This window comes from Drosophila mojavensis, unplaced genomic scaffold (genome assembly GCF_018153725.1).
Source record: "Drosophila mojavensis isolate 15081-1352.22 unplaced genomic scaffold, ASM1815372v1 contig_231, whole genome shotgun sequence".
NCBI lineage: Eukaryota > Metazoa > Arthropoda > Insecta > Diptera > Drosophilidae > Drosophila > Drosophila mojavensis.
Window position 1 is genome coordinate 354943 of NW_025318772.1, and position 13581 is coordinate 368523.

At 38.7% G+C, this 13581-nt stretch overlaps 1 protein-coding gene across 1 annotated transcript; it reads right to left on the reverse strand.

Annotated features, from left to right (window-relative positions):
• Positions 1–465: 465 nt before the first annotated feature.
• Positions 466–1535, reverse strand: LOC6574473 (ubiquitin-conjugating enzyme E2 H). Its single transcript, XM_002000483.4, has 2 exons — positions 1427–1535; positions 466–1296 (listed from the first exon to the last, which is right to left on the reverse strand). Exon 2 carries the CDS (start codon positions 1198–1200, stop codon positions 631–633), a length of 570 nt encoding a protein of 189 aa, XP_002000519.1. The 5' UTR covers positions 1201–1296; positions 1427–1535; the 3' UTR covers positions 466–630.
• Positions 1536–13581: the final 12046 nt, after the last annotated feature.

Below are 13581 nucleotides of genomic sequence, written 5' to 3' on the forward strand. Positions count from 1 at the left end.
GCTGTCAGCTGAAATTATGCTTAAAGCGAAAATGCTTGAAATAAAATCTCATAAGAAATTATTATATGAAGAAATGTTTGCATTTGCCATTTGATGGCAGCTCTTGTATTAAATTCTCTTCTTAAATATTGCGATTGACACTCTTAGGCTTCTTTTGGCATTTAATGCACTGCAAACCAGTAAATTACCGCCTGGCCTGGACGCTGACCCCACTTAGGCAAACGAACTGTGATTGAACTTTCCCAAATTTATGGGTCAAGACTCAATCGCAATTAGCTGTGGTCTTAAGGCGCTTTAAATATTCAATGAATATTTAATGCTTGACCATTGTGAGTGCTTTTAATCTTATTAGGGCAACAGCCAAGCTGAGCTCAATGCAAATGAGATATAAGCGAGCGCTTTAGAATATTTCGAGCTTAGTGCTTGACTGAATTTAGGATGTTTCCACTTTAGATACAAAGCGAGTTCTGTTTTAGACAATTGTGCAATTTTTATTAGACGATGAGACTTTCTAATACTTTATTAAATACATTTTCAATACTAATCCTGATCGGAAGAAAAAAAAGATAGCATTTAGGTAGTTCAAGGAAAATGCACACTACTAAAAAAAAACAAAAGACCAGCCAACAGTTAATCGTCATCATCATCGGATATCAGGTCGGACAAGCTCAAATCTGAGGAGCGTTTCTCAAGATTCTCACTGTCCTTGGATTGACCTGGTAAGACAATCGGCATTGCGTACATCCTAAGAAACATGGAAACAGTGTCACGAAAGTCTTGTTCGGAACGCTTCATAATGGCCGCTGCATGATGATTGAGCGGATCGTGCGGGTTCGGATGTCGCAGCAGTTGCGGTAAAAACGTTTCAAATATGTTCACCAGATCATAATTGGCCGACCAGGCCTGCTTAAACACATTCATGCACACCAGTCCGGTGGTGAATTCAATATTCGGATGAAGTATTTTTGTAACGAATCGTACGCGCGGTGCCTTCAAAGGATACTCCTGTGGCATGGCGACATTCACCGTCCAGACGCCGCCCTCGTAAGCGGTGCCCATCGGACCCTCAAGGCGCACGTCCAAATTGGTCATGTCGTCGTCAACGGTTGTATGATACCCCGCCGCCAACAGCCTGTTCACGTCCCGATTCAGGCGGCGTCCGGCCATGGGCGAGGTTGTGTTCACGACTACATTGGCCATTTGGTCTCCTGTTATTCTATGTGTGTCTCCGTATCGGAACTACTGAGATTTTGAGTGCACTCGTCTGTTCCCAGCGGTACCTTCAAAAGCATTCATCTGCCAATAATTTTGTTAGTCAATATGATTTGCATTTAACACATTTTTCGCACAATCGCAAGCAATAGCAAATGTAGTAAATAAATTTGTGTATACAAAAATGATAAAAAAAATTCTCCTTAATACTTACATATAAAAGAAACGAGAATTTTGTTACTAATACATTACAGTTTATTAAACAATATATCAATGCCTACTCCGACAGTGAAACTGTTAGCAAATCACATGAGCTTCGAAAACTACTATCTATTTTTCCATATCTGTAGCATACAAAGTGTTTTTTCCATACACTTGCTGTAGTTACCGTAATTGTGCTCTAATTTGGCCATTTAACTCTTGTTCGATCCTCTTCGCTTTGTGGTTTACGACTGTTTTTGTGTTCTTGGCTTTGTCGCATTGCGCACAGTGTTTATTGCTCTAGAGAATACCCTGGATTTGGAAATTACACTTTGGAGGGACGCAGTCAATGCAGCTCTAAACTCTTAATCTTTAAAATTATTTTTTATTTTGTTAAATTTGTAGTACAAATTTTGTACGGAAGTGCAAGATCTTCCTATGAATTGTTACTATATCTATTTAATATAGTATAGTGAGTAAAATATATTCTTATTTAAAGATTTGTTGACAAAAGATCTATAAGTTCATTTATATTATTAAAGGAACTTGGCACTTAAGTTCGTTTAGGCTCTTAACTCTATATTCCCCACATCCTATATATACGGAGTATTTTATAGAAACACATTTTGTCATCTAGCCAAAAGTAAAATTCATTAATTACGCGTGGGTCAGATGCAAAAGTTGTTGGCCACGTTGCCAAACGCTTGTCGCGAACTCCCAGGGTCGGCAAATAGTTACATAGTTATACATATAGACATATACATATACATACATATGTATATATATTTGTATATATACCTTTATTGTGGACTGGTATTGTTCGCTCTTATCATTGGCTATGGATAAACATTGCCAGCGTGTTCAGTAACGTATATAAAGAGCTACGAAGCAGCTTCAATTGCAGTGCATTACACTCAAATGGACTTTGCACTAAATGCTGCAAATTGCTGCCATGATAAACAGAGATACGACTGTGTGTACTCTCGTTCAAAAGTATCTGCAACTGCAGAAACTGTATTTGTATTCGCATCTCTATCTGTATCTGGATCGGTGTGGGTGTGTGTGTGTGTGTGTGTGTGTGTGTGTGTAATGTTATCTATTTCGCTTTGTCACTCTCTCTCTCTCTCTCTCTCTCTCTCACTCTCTCTCTCTCACTCTCCATCTCTCTCCCCCACTGTGCTCTCTTCAAAATGCGAGCTGAAACAATGGTAAATAACGACTAGAAAATTGTAAAAAATGTCAACGATGCCTTCCATTGCTCAAATCCTTGCCCATGACCCGCCCTTTCGTTTAACGCCACCCATCATCAGCTCCCATTGCCCATCTCCCATCTCCTATTTCCCAGCTCCCTTAAATTCAGTCTGTGATGTCTGACTGCCTGTTCGTGTGTCTGCGTCTGGAATGCGCATTGTTGCAGTTTTCACAGTTCAGTGCGCTCATTGTTTTCGCTGTCAGCGCTGCGCGTTTACAATGAATAATTAGAATTTGTTGAAGGTTTTCACTTATATACCACGTCATGCCACAGTCAACTCAATGGGTATGCATTAATTCATTTATTCACAATACTCTCTCCACTCCAAGTTCGAATCAAAGCCATATGCATTTACATTTATGTATGTAAACTACCATCCAGAAATATGTTCCGCGTTTACCCCGCCATGAGAGACAATTTATTTTTCTCTTTTGGTTTTACTAATCCTTAAAAATCCAGTATAATTTTGAGATACAGATATATAGATATATAATATTTGATGTCTTCAGTAACGAGGTATTTCGTGGTTCAGCATTTCAATTAAAAATGTTGACTGTGCTATCAATTTGTTGACTTGATTCATGCCACATTTAATACGGGTGCATGACTAGAAAATTATCATTTCCCTTTCTATAGCCCGCTATGCGGGTTTCAGTCATCAGAGCTGGTTCAATTGGCGTCGCTTTAGCTGGCGAATTCTAAAATTTAATTGGGTATAAATTGATGATGTCGACACTCAACATAAATAGACTTTTCAGCCTCCAGTTTTCCGTTTTCAGTTTGCAGTTTGCAGTTTTCCGCATTCCACTTTCCGTATCCATTGGCCATGGTCAAATTAAAATTGATAATGAAATAAAATACGATTCCGCTGGCAGTTAACTGGCAACAAATTTGCGCACTTCGGGCAGCTGGGCGAGCGAGGCGCCTAAAAGTGAATTTCAAGTGTATAAATTAAATGTTTAATAGATGCCATTAAGGACGTTATCCGTTATTAAAACAATATGGAAGCCCCAGTCTGTGCGGCCGAAACGGGACGTGAAATGTGATTATCGCGCGAAATGAACGTGAAATTAATGTAAACTACGCGGCAGTGTGCCCCGGAGTCCCGTAACGGAAAACCGATTCTCAAATTGTGAATTAAAATAAAGCTGAAACCGTGAACGTAACCAGACATTAAGATGCCAGCCAGGCATGGGCGTCGATTGCCCAAATGCTTGATGCCAGACTGTGTTAACGCTCGGTAATAAAGTCGTTGTGCAGTACGCCAAAGGCGACCGCAGAACCGCGAGCCAACACTTCGCAACTAAAACAAAGACAGCAACTAAAGGGAGCGGAAGGCAAAGCCAGGCTGAGACAATGGCTTATGGCAAAGAGCAAACAACGCCCAGGCCAGCCATTAAACAATGTCCCGAACAATAGCCCCAGTGACAAAGGATGCAAAAGCAAAAGCAAAAGCAAAGGCAAAGCGGCAAAGCGGCAAAACGGCAAAGGAGTAACTAAAACTCGCATCGGGAGAGATTCGAAAACTGCTGGCATAGGCAGTGACCACTGAAGCTATTGTCACCTGGCCAGTAGTTAAATTCTCTGCAGTTAATACAATGAGGAATTAAAATTCGGCAGAGTTCAGCTTTTGAGAAATAAAAATTTTAATAAGAAAATACCTATTATGCTTTTATATGGCATGTACACAAGATTAATAAAACAATCAGGCAGTTTACCGGGAGAGGAATTAACAACAGCATGGTAGAGTTTTCCAAGTATAAAAATATGAATATGAAAAACGAGGCAGGCCGGCAAGCGTACTAAAAGCATTTTAATATGCTCAAACCAAATACACTCGGAGAAAAAATAGTGCATATGTGTACATATATAAACTCAACATTAATACTTTTACATTTTCTAATTAAGCAGTTAATAAAGTGAGAAGTGGAATTTGTATAAATAAATAATTTAATATTGTTTTATAATAATTCTTCTCTTTTTTTTTAGCAATTAAGATAATGAAAATTTTTATCATTTTTAATAAAATTTTTCTATGTTTTTTCCTCTTAACTCAAGAATCCAGCTATGAGTGCAATAATTTTAGTTTTAAAGACTCTTGTATAATTTTAATAAAAATGCTAAACCTACTTTAACACCCAAATGAAATGTTTAGTACATAATTTTAATAATAATACAAATAATAAGCATAAAATAAGGGCTTTCAAAATAAACAATAGGTATTTTGCGTACCTTTTGAAGCTCTTGTTTCATATTAAAATGTTGTTTTTTTTTTCGAATACCCATGGAAAATCCAGATGAATTCATGGCAAAAAGCAAGTTTTTGTTAAAAACAATAAATATTTGAAACGTATTGAATATTAACCAGTTGCGGCAAAAGCATTTGAAACTTTTTTAATTTCGCTATGAATAATTTCGTGGGGATAATTAAAGTGCGGAATCGAACGCTCTTTAAATCTCTGTGCGCAACATACAAAGTAAATTTGTTGCTGTTCGCTGGTGATAAAATATTTGTCGAGCGCCATTTACAAAGTCATTTGCAAGCTCAATGTGCTTTCAGAGTAATGCGCTCCACCTGCCCTTTTCGGCCAGACCCAGACCCGGACCCGGACCCAGCCCTCCATCCAACACCCAAAGCCCAACCCCCACCCGATTTTCTTCCCTCTCATTTTCGCGGGCTACCCAAAGCAGTTGTTTTAGTCTTTATTGCTTTCGCTTTTTGGCAGCGCCAACGCAAGCGTTTACAATTTTATGGTCTCATTTCAGGTTTGCTTTGGCTTGGCAGGCCACGCCCCAGCAAATGGCTAAAAGGTACATTGGGCGGCCCTCAGCGTGGGCCACGGCTCCAGCTGCAGGTGCAGATGCTGCGCCAAAGGGCGCCGGGCTGAAGCGATATCGTTTATTTAAAATGCCATAAATACAAACCTACTGCTCACATGGCATAACAATAATAATAATTTTATTATAAAATTCGTTGAGTTTTACGTCCTTCGAGTTACAGTCGAAAAGTAGCGAGAAGACCTTTGCTTATTCTAATATAATTCAGCTCTAAAAGCTGCTCAGTTGTGTAGTCTTTGAATTATTATATTTGATATATGCCATATATAATGATATTACGCTATAGATTTTGAATTTTATATCACCGATAACCTTTTCCTACTGTCCCAGCTATTTAATAAAAATCTGAATGCTCTGTCAAGTTTCAAACTTCGAGCTTGAAATAATATTCTAAGAACTCTTGACTTGCACAATGCAGACAGCTCGTGTAATAAGCGTCGCTCACACATATCGCATTCAGCCACTCGAACAGAAATGTGCTGAAAGTTTCACAATAAATCAGAAAATTTGTTACACATTACAGGCAGGCGAAAACTTTTCGCCACGCCCACTGAAAATTTGTTTACAATGCAGCATGCAGGCCGCCTCTGCTACAAACTGCAATTCGGAGCATTTTGTTAAACGGAAGCGTGATACGGAAGACATCCTTTGCTTGCATTCAATGGACAGAAGGACTTGAGCCTATGAACGTTTTGCTCTGCAATGGCTAAACTATGTAAATATTACAAGAGATGAGCGTATTCAAATGGACTTTCTCGTTGAGCTACCCGTTTGAATACATACTCCTGCTACAGTCTATTCAGATGCATCAATATTGCAGAGCTTTGTAAAAGCAGCTTATTGTCAGCTTATTTCACACATTCTGAATGGGGTTGAGTGCATGAATAGGGCAATTTTCTGATTTTAAGACTGATATTTATGCGTCCAAAGTGTTCGTCTAATCAATTATTAAATTGTTTGTTTGCTTGCACAAGATTTGTCATGTACACACTGTCGGCCCACGCCCAACTGAACACGCTACTGGATGAGGGGGCAGCAGGGCGGTGCACAGCGCCAAGTGGAAGCTCAATCGAGGGAGCTGAACAATAAGTACTGAGCCAATGAACACATTCGGTGCGCTCAGCTATAACAAAAACATTGCCCTAGTAGACAATGCAGAAGCTGGCGATTGCACAGTGGAATGAGCTGAGCAAAACTGAGATGGAAAAGTGAACAAAAAATAAACAAATAGATGTTAATGGCCATACGAAAATTTAAAAAGTATCTGATTAAGCGAATCACACGAAATGAGAATTAAAATTAAATATAGAAGTATTATAAAAAATATAAAATTTGAGATATTTCTTTTTATCTAAAAATTGAGCTATTTCGCAATATGTTTTCAACTTATTTCTTATCAATATGAACTAACAATTTTATATTCTACTTATATTGCATATAAATAAAAATAGAGACTTGCAATGTTTTCCAATAAATGTACCACTGTGCACATTAGCCGCCAGGTCGAGCTTAAATGTTCGCTGGCGGAGCAATCAAAGTCCGTGACGAATGAGCTTTAACGATTATGGCGATAAAGAGATTTATCGATGAGCAAATCAACTGAAACAATACACACACACATACAAACAAAGCCGCCATTTTACCCTTCCGGCTTTAGATGGGCCTCCATAGCTCGTGTGCCTAAGAGTCCTCGAGTAGATTGAGAGGGCGACAGGCACTCGGCACTCGGCACTAGGCACTCGCAGTCGTATTCGCGTGTGTTTTATTGAGCACTTCATTGCGCACACTTATGGTACGATTAAAATCGATTTAATCCATGCGTGGCATAAATCAACTGCAAACGAACTGCAGGCCCAAGGCAGCGGAACACTTTGTATCTAATCCTCGCCAAGGTCGAGTTGGCCATTAACGAGCATAATGGATGGCCGGGGATGTGCTACTTACTTGTAGCAACTGCATGCAGTGCGACTTGGCATTACATTGAAAGCTGTTTTGACAGTTTCAATACAAATGCAAAACCCATTCGTCAGTCATGTATTTTTGATGCGTCCATGTAACGATTTATTGTGTGGGTTAGCTGCACACGCGCGCGCTTGATAAACGCCATTTAAATGTAAATATTGTATTTATCTCGCTGCAGCAATTGTTTATTGATTCCCATAAAATGGCAAAACTGCGGCAATCGGCACGAGCTATTACACGGCCTACCGTTTCGACCATAAAATCATAACAAAGGCCCTTTTTATATGCACATATACACACACACACACTCACACACATGTAAATGGAGTTATGGAAGCACCACACACACGACTGTGCACTGCGAATAGTGTGAAATGTTTACCTATATCGCAAACAAATATTTGATATGCGGCATTACCACACACACGATTGTTTATCATAGATATATGTGATATATTGATATATTGCTCACTGATACCAGCATTGGCATGATGGACCGCGCACTATTTTTGAGCTATTTAGCTGTTCAGTTAATCTATGCCAGAAATAAATAATTATTGCTTTAAGCTTCGTTTGGAGCTTGTGTTTGAATTGATATACGAATATCATATACAAATTAAATAATTATTATTTGTTTACCAACTGGGTTTCATGTTAAAATAAAATATAACGTATATATATTCTTTATTATGGTCCATACATATAAATTGTGCTAGCCTTATATCAGTTCAGAGTCTATAGAGTTCAATTTTTAAATACATCCCTCTACGTTCCCATGAAAGTCTGCTGCCAACACCTATTGTAAATGCCAGATTCCATTAACAGGCATTGCTCCTCCCGCACATCGCATTATCTTAATAGCATAACTCCCACACCAGTTCTCCTACTGGTTCTCTGTACTTGGCTTTCCGCTGACTCTTTGCCTCCCCTGGTACATCGACACTAATAAAACAGCCATATGCCTACAAATAAAGGCGAGGAGTTTAACAAACCGTACTTTTTATACCCTGAACACATTGAAAATGGGAAATCAGGGTATAATGGTTTTGTGAAAAGTATGTAACAGGCAGAAGGAATCATCGCAGACCCCATAAAGTATATATATTCTTGATGAGGATGACGAGCTGAGTCGATATAGCCCTGTCCGTCTGAAATTTGGCATGCATACTCGTGTATACCATAGGCAGTACAAGTTTATCATATTTTTTCGATAACTCATCCGATAACCATTTTATCGAGAATAATCGAAAAATCGACTTGGTTTTTTCAGCCTAATTTGAGCACTTTTAGACCTAGAGACCTAGAGTCTTCAAATTTGCATTGTTTATAAAGTTAATGAATACAAAGATTTTGTAATTTACAGATTTTGGATACCACGCCCCCATCGCCCCCAATTTGTAAAAAACGCATTTCAAGTACTAGAGACTTGTACTTTGGAATGTACACACATATTCATCATATGATTACACTCTAAGAGTTTCATTAAGATCGTATGTCTACAAAAGAAATTATTCAACAAATAAATTCTCATAATATTGCCCACATTGCAGCGCAGCCCATGCGCAGCCGCTGCTTACTGCGCAGTTAGCAGAGCGCGTGCTTATAAGTGCATGTGTATGTATGAATATCAGCTTGGAGGGTTCAGGGTATCTCCTAGTCGAGCAGTCTCTGTACTGCCAAGCGAATAATAGTTGACAATGTAAAGCCCTTAACAGTTGAAAGTCTTTAGCAGTTTTTGCAAATTGTACAACATTGTACATGGCTTAAAGAGTTTTACCCTCACATTTGCCTTCTTGAATCGAATCGTATTTCAATTTGGCTATTCAGATTGCATGGATGGGCTTATCTTAAATTCCCATCGCTTGCATAATGAAATTATCGTTACGACCGAGTTGTCTGGCTGCTGTCGTGTGCTGCGTCTTGTTGCATGCCTCTCGGCTGCCCTCGGATGGGCACTGAAGGCCGCTGCGGCTGCTGCTGCCGCTGCGGCTGCCACTGCCGGGTCGCGCTTAAAGCATTAATATTCATATGACCTAATCGGTTTATGGCTGGCAAAAATCGTTTGGGTTTGCATTTACGCTTGCCATGTTCACTGGACATGAACTGCTCTCGGCATTTGCAACTCTTGCACTTGTCAGTGGCATACGCCCCGGCATTTGCATACAACATGGCTGAGTTCCAATTGCAAAACAAGCTGCATTCGGCAACAGCAAACATTTTGTTGCATTTTTGCATGCAAATGGCTTGACACATGCTTAGACATGCTGACACACTGACGCGCATACAGTGGAGCTTCGTTACAGGAATTTCCAATGCAACATTCTATTTCAATTAACCACAATTATGTGGTGACCGCTTCATCTGCAGTTGAGCATTTCGTTGTGTGTCAAATGCATATTCTATGGCTTTGCATTAGCATTGATTTCAGCAAATAAAAGCTAATTTGTCGGAGGGAAAAATAACAAAGGAAATTAACCAATTTGCCTTGAATTCATGTCGGACTATGCTTTTACAGAAACAACTTAAGTCTTCTTTATTTGAAAATTGATTCAACATAGATCTAAACATATTATCCAAGTGAGAGCGAGTGCAATATTATTTTAAAGAGCTCTTAAGTCTTATGATGCTATGAAATGAAGCAGAGGCTCAACTTGACGAGCCAATGACAGCTCTATTTGGTACTCTTTTAGTGTTGGGAAGTTCGCGAATGTAACGAAGTCTGAAGGCGAGGGAGTCAAACGGCGAACTTGGCATTAGCAGCGTAGAAGTGTTAGAGCAGCAGATAATATAATTTACCGACTCATTACGTACTGCAATAAATAATAGAAATAATGTGAAGTGGGAAATACCTGCAAGGGACTTCAATTTTTATTGATATTCAAATTGATTCGCTAAAAAGTCAATTTCATGAATAACTGAAAAATCTATCAACTTTGCTTTGTATTTTATTATATTGTTTAAGAACAACTTTTGTGGCATTTATATTAAAATTATTTAATTGAAATTTAAATTGCTATTATACAATGCAAATAAAAAAAAAAACATGTATGAGAAACTTTTACTTGTACTATTGGCCCGACTACCAGATAACAGTTATCTTACGCTTCGAAAATTACTTCTCAGAAAATAGGATGAATTATTGTAAAAGATTTTCACACAGCCATTATACCCTAAATCTAAATTTGTTATAGGCTAGGGTATACTATATATATAGATCATAAGTATAAATAAATTCCTTTAATATATTATTTCCTAATTTCCTAGTTACAAATTTGAGTCTTGTCTCTGTAGCAAAAACTAAATTGGCTTAGAGAGCACAAAGCAAAGACATTTTTCTTAATATCAAATATTGAAGTTTTATTTTAATTTTTGCTTTGCATTGCCCCAGCACTCGATGAATAAATTGAAACAAATGACAGCCCATAGATCAGCACGAGTTGCGCTTTGTGGGAAGGCAGAGCAGGAGTCGGAGGCTGAAGGAGACTTTCGCTCTCTGTCGTTGGCTGAGTTGTGGAGATATTGATTTAGTAGACAGCTTAGAGTCGAGTTGAGGCGAGTTGAGTCCTTTGTGCGTGTGTGTGTGTATGTGTGCTGAAGACTAAGTAAGTTCATAAGTGGCAGCTGTTGAGGTTATTTATCAAAATTTTGGCCACTAGCACTTAATACAAAAGTTGGCATTGTTGCCTATGCGCTGCATTGTTAATGATATAAGCCAAATGTGCAGAACAAAAAGAAGCAAATGAACTTTTTGTGTGTTGTTTGTTTGTGTGTGTGTTTGTTTGCTGTGCGTACCACAAAATCTGAAGCCAGAAACAATGATAAATTAATTAATTTGCCGGAATCGTAGACAGCACTCGAGCTCAACACGTAAAACACGGAACGTGCCCAGAAATGTGTTGAGTTAATTAAATCAGACACTATGCCGACGCAATCTTTAAGCCCGGCAAACATATTGAAGTTGGTGGAATTTTCACAGGCACAGGCTTTTCATTTAATTAGCATGTTTGCTGGCATCGGCAAATCATAGTGGCTACCTAATATATAAGTGGGTGCTGAGGCATTATAGAGTTGGAGCAGCTGCAAACTGAACAATGCGAACGAGCCGGAGAATTGGCTTAACTATTTGGCATTCCGTTTGCTATTAGTTTGCTCAAGTCTCAGATCTGATTAGCTAAGGTCTTCAATAGAGATAATTTAGTTGCCAAATTTAATAATGCCTTGGAACGAAATTGAATTACCTGAAAATACTCACACAACAGCTTGCAGCTTGGAGTAGATGCTCTAAGAGCTATGAATGATCTTCGATAAGAGCCTACTAACTGAAGGCAATATTAGTCAAGTTTCACACATACATTCACACACATTCTAAGTCACAAGGTGCTGCAATATAGGTGAGGCTCAATTATGATTAAGCGGCTTTCACCTAAGTCGCCAATCTAACGCTTGACACTCACGCATTGTCCACGTTCTCTCAGTTCAGTAACTCGCATTGTTTAACATTTGGAGTCTAGCTAAATTGATTGCATTGCAGTTTAAGTCTAAATAGCGGGACTTCTACGCCACGTGGTACGCTAGGCGACGATATGCTGCGATTAGGCCGATGCCTCGATATCCCAATACATCCTAATTGGCATGCGGGCGCTTTCGGCACGTCTATCAAGCTGTCAGAGCGTTTATCACTCGCCATCATCCGATTTGAGCTATTGGCCAAACTGAGATCCCATCTCACGCACACACACGGATAATTTATGCAACGACAACAACAACAACAACAACAATAGCACGTACAACGATAGGCGAGAGAGGAAGAACAAGAACCGGCTCATCATTCATCACGCACAATGGCCCCCATCAATTGGCAAGCGTTTCTTTTTTCATAGTTTTTCGTTGATGGAAGAGTTCTTGTGCCCAGACTGTTTGGCAAAAATTGTGAAACAGCAAAAAGTTGTTTTAAATCCCCTTTTTTTATTCAACTTTAAATTGGTTTAAATAAGGGAGAAAACTGACCGAAACAAAGTTTTTTCGCGATAGCCATTTGTTCAGCTTTAAATTATTTTATACTTGAAATAAATTATATCAAGGGCATTTGAAAGAGTGCAAAGTGGGTTATTCCATATTTTTAACTGTAAATCAATTTTAGAATTAATAACTCGAACTGATTAAAGTCGTGTGACTACTTTATTTGAATATCTGTTGAATAAAAGTAGCTTAACGAATATTAGATATATTTACACACGAGTGTGTGTGTGTATATATTAACTACATTGAAGAGAGTGTAAATATTGCAGTCTGCCTAATCGCATGTACCTGCGACTGTCATCATACCCAACTTAGTCCTTGCTGCCTCAACAGGATGTGCACAAGGAAAGTATTATCAGCCAGCGCAATACAAAGCAATTGTTGCCTCAAACAAATCCCCTGCCAACGCAACTGAGTTGAAACAAAGCGAGTTTTGCTTGCCCCGCCACAACCCACAGCAGACACACCTCCACACACACACACACGCACACACTCACCTCAGCCACACAGTCTCTTCTTACAGCCAGCACTTAACAGAGCATAAAATGTTGAGTGTAATCGCAATAATTTTGCCTTTTGGCGCTTTTCACACATTTTGCAATGTGCTCTGAGAGGTGTTTGCAAATATTTGCAAAGCTCTTAAAAGCAAATATTTATAAAACTATTGCAAACTATTTTAAATGGTAGGGATGGAAGACTTTAAGCATCTGATACATGCTCTAACTAAATACATGTTTAAGGAAAACAAAACAATTGCAATGTTTGCCAAAACATTTGCTCATATGTTAAACAAACAGTTAAACAATCGATTGCTTTACAATTAAATTCACATTTCAATTGATTTCATATGTTATTCTTAATACGTTAATACGCGAAACTCAATGGAGCATATTTGTTTTGAGCAATGCTGGATTTTGAAATATGGCAGATAGTTAAGATATGATGCTCACGCCCAGCGGGGCGTGGCAATCGGAAATGACAATAATTTATTAGACAACCTCTATCTATTTTTTATGGCGCTATTAAAGTTCAAGATGTGGATATAAAAATATGAATTCCTACGCTGCTTGCGGATGCGATAAATGGAGCAACAAATA

What these genes read in the sequence shown, in the direction of transcription:
- LOC6574473 (XM_002000483.4), bottom strand. Translation starts at nt 1,200, where the DNA reads ATGGCCAATGTAGTCGTGAACACAACCTCGCCCATGGCCGGACGCCGC.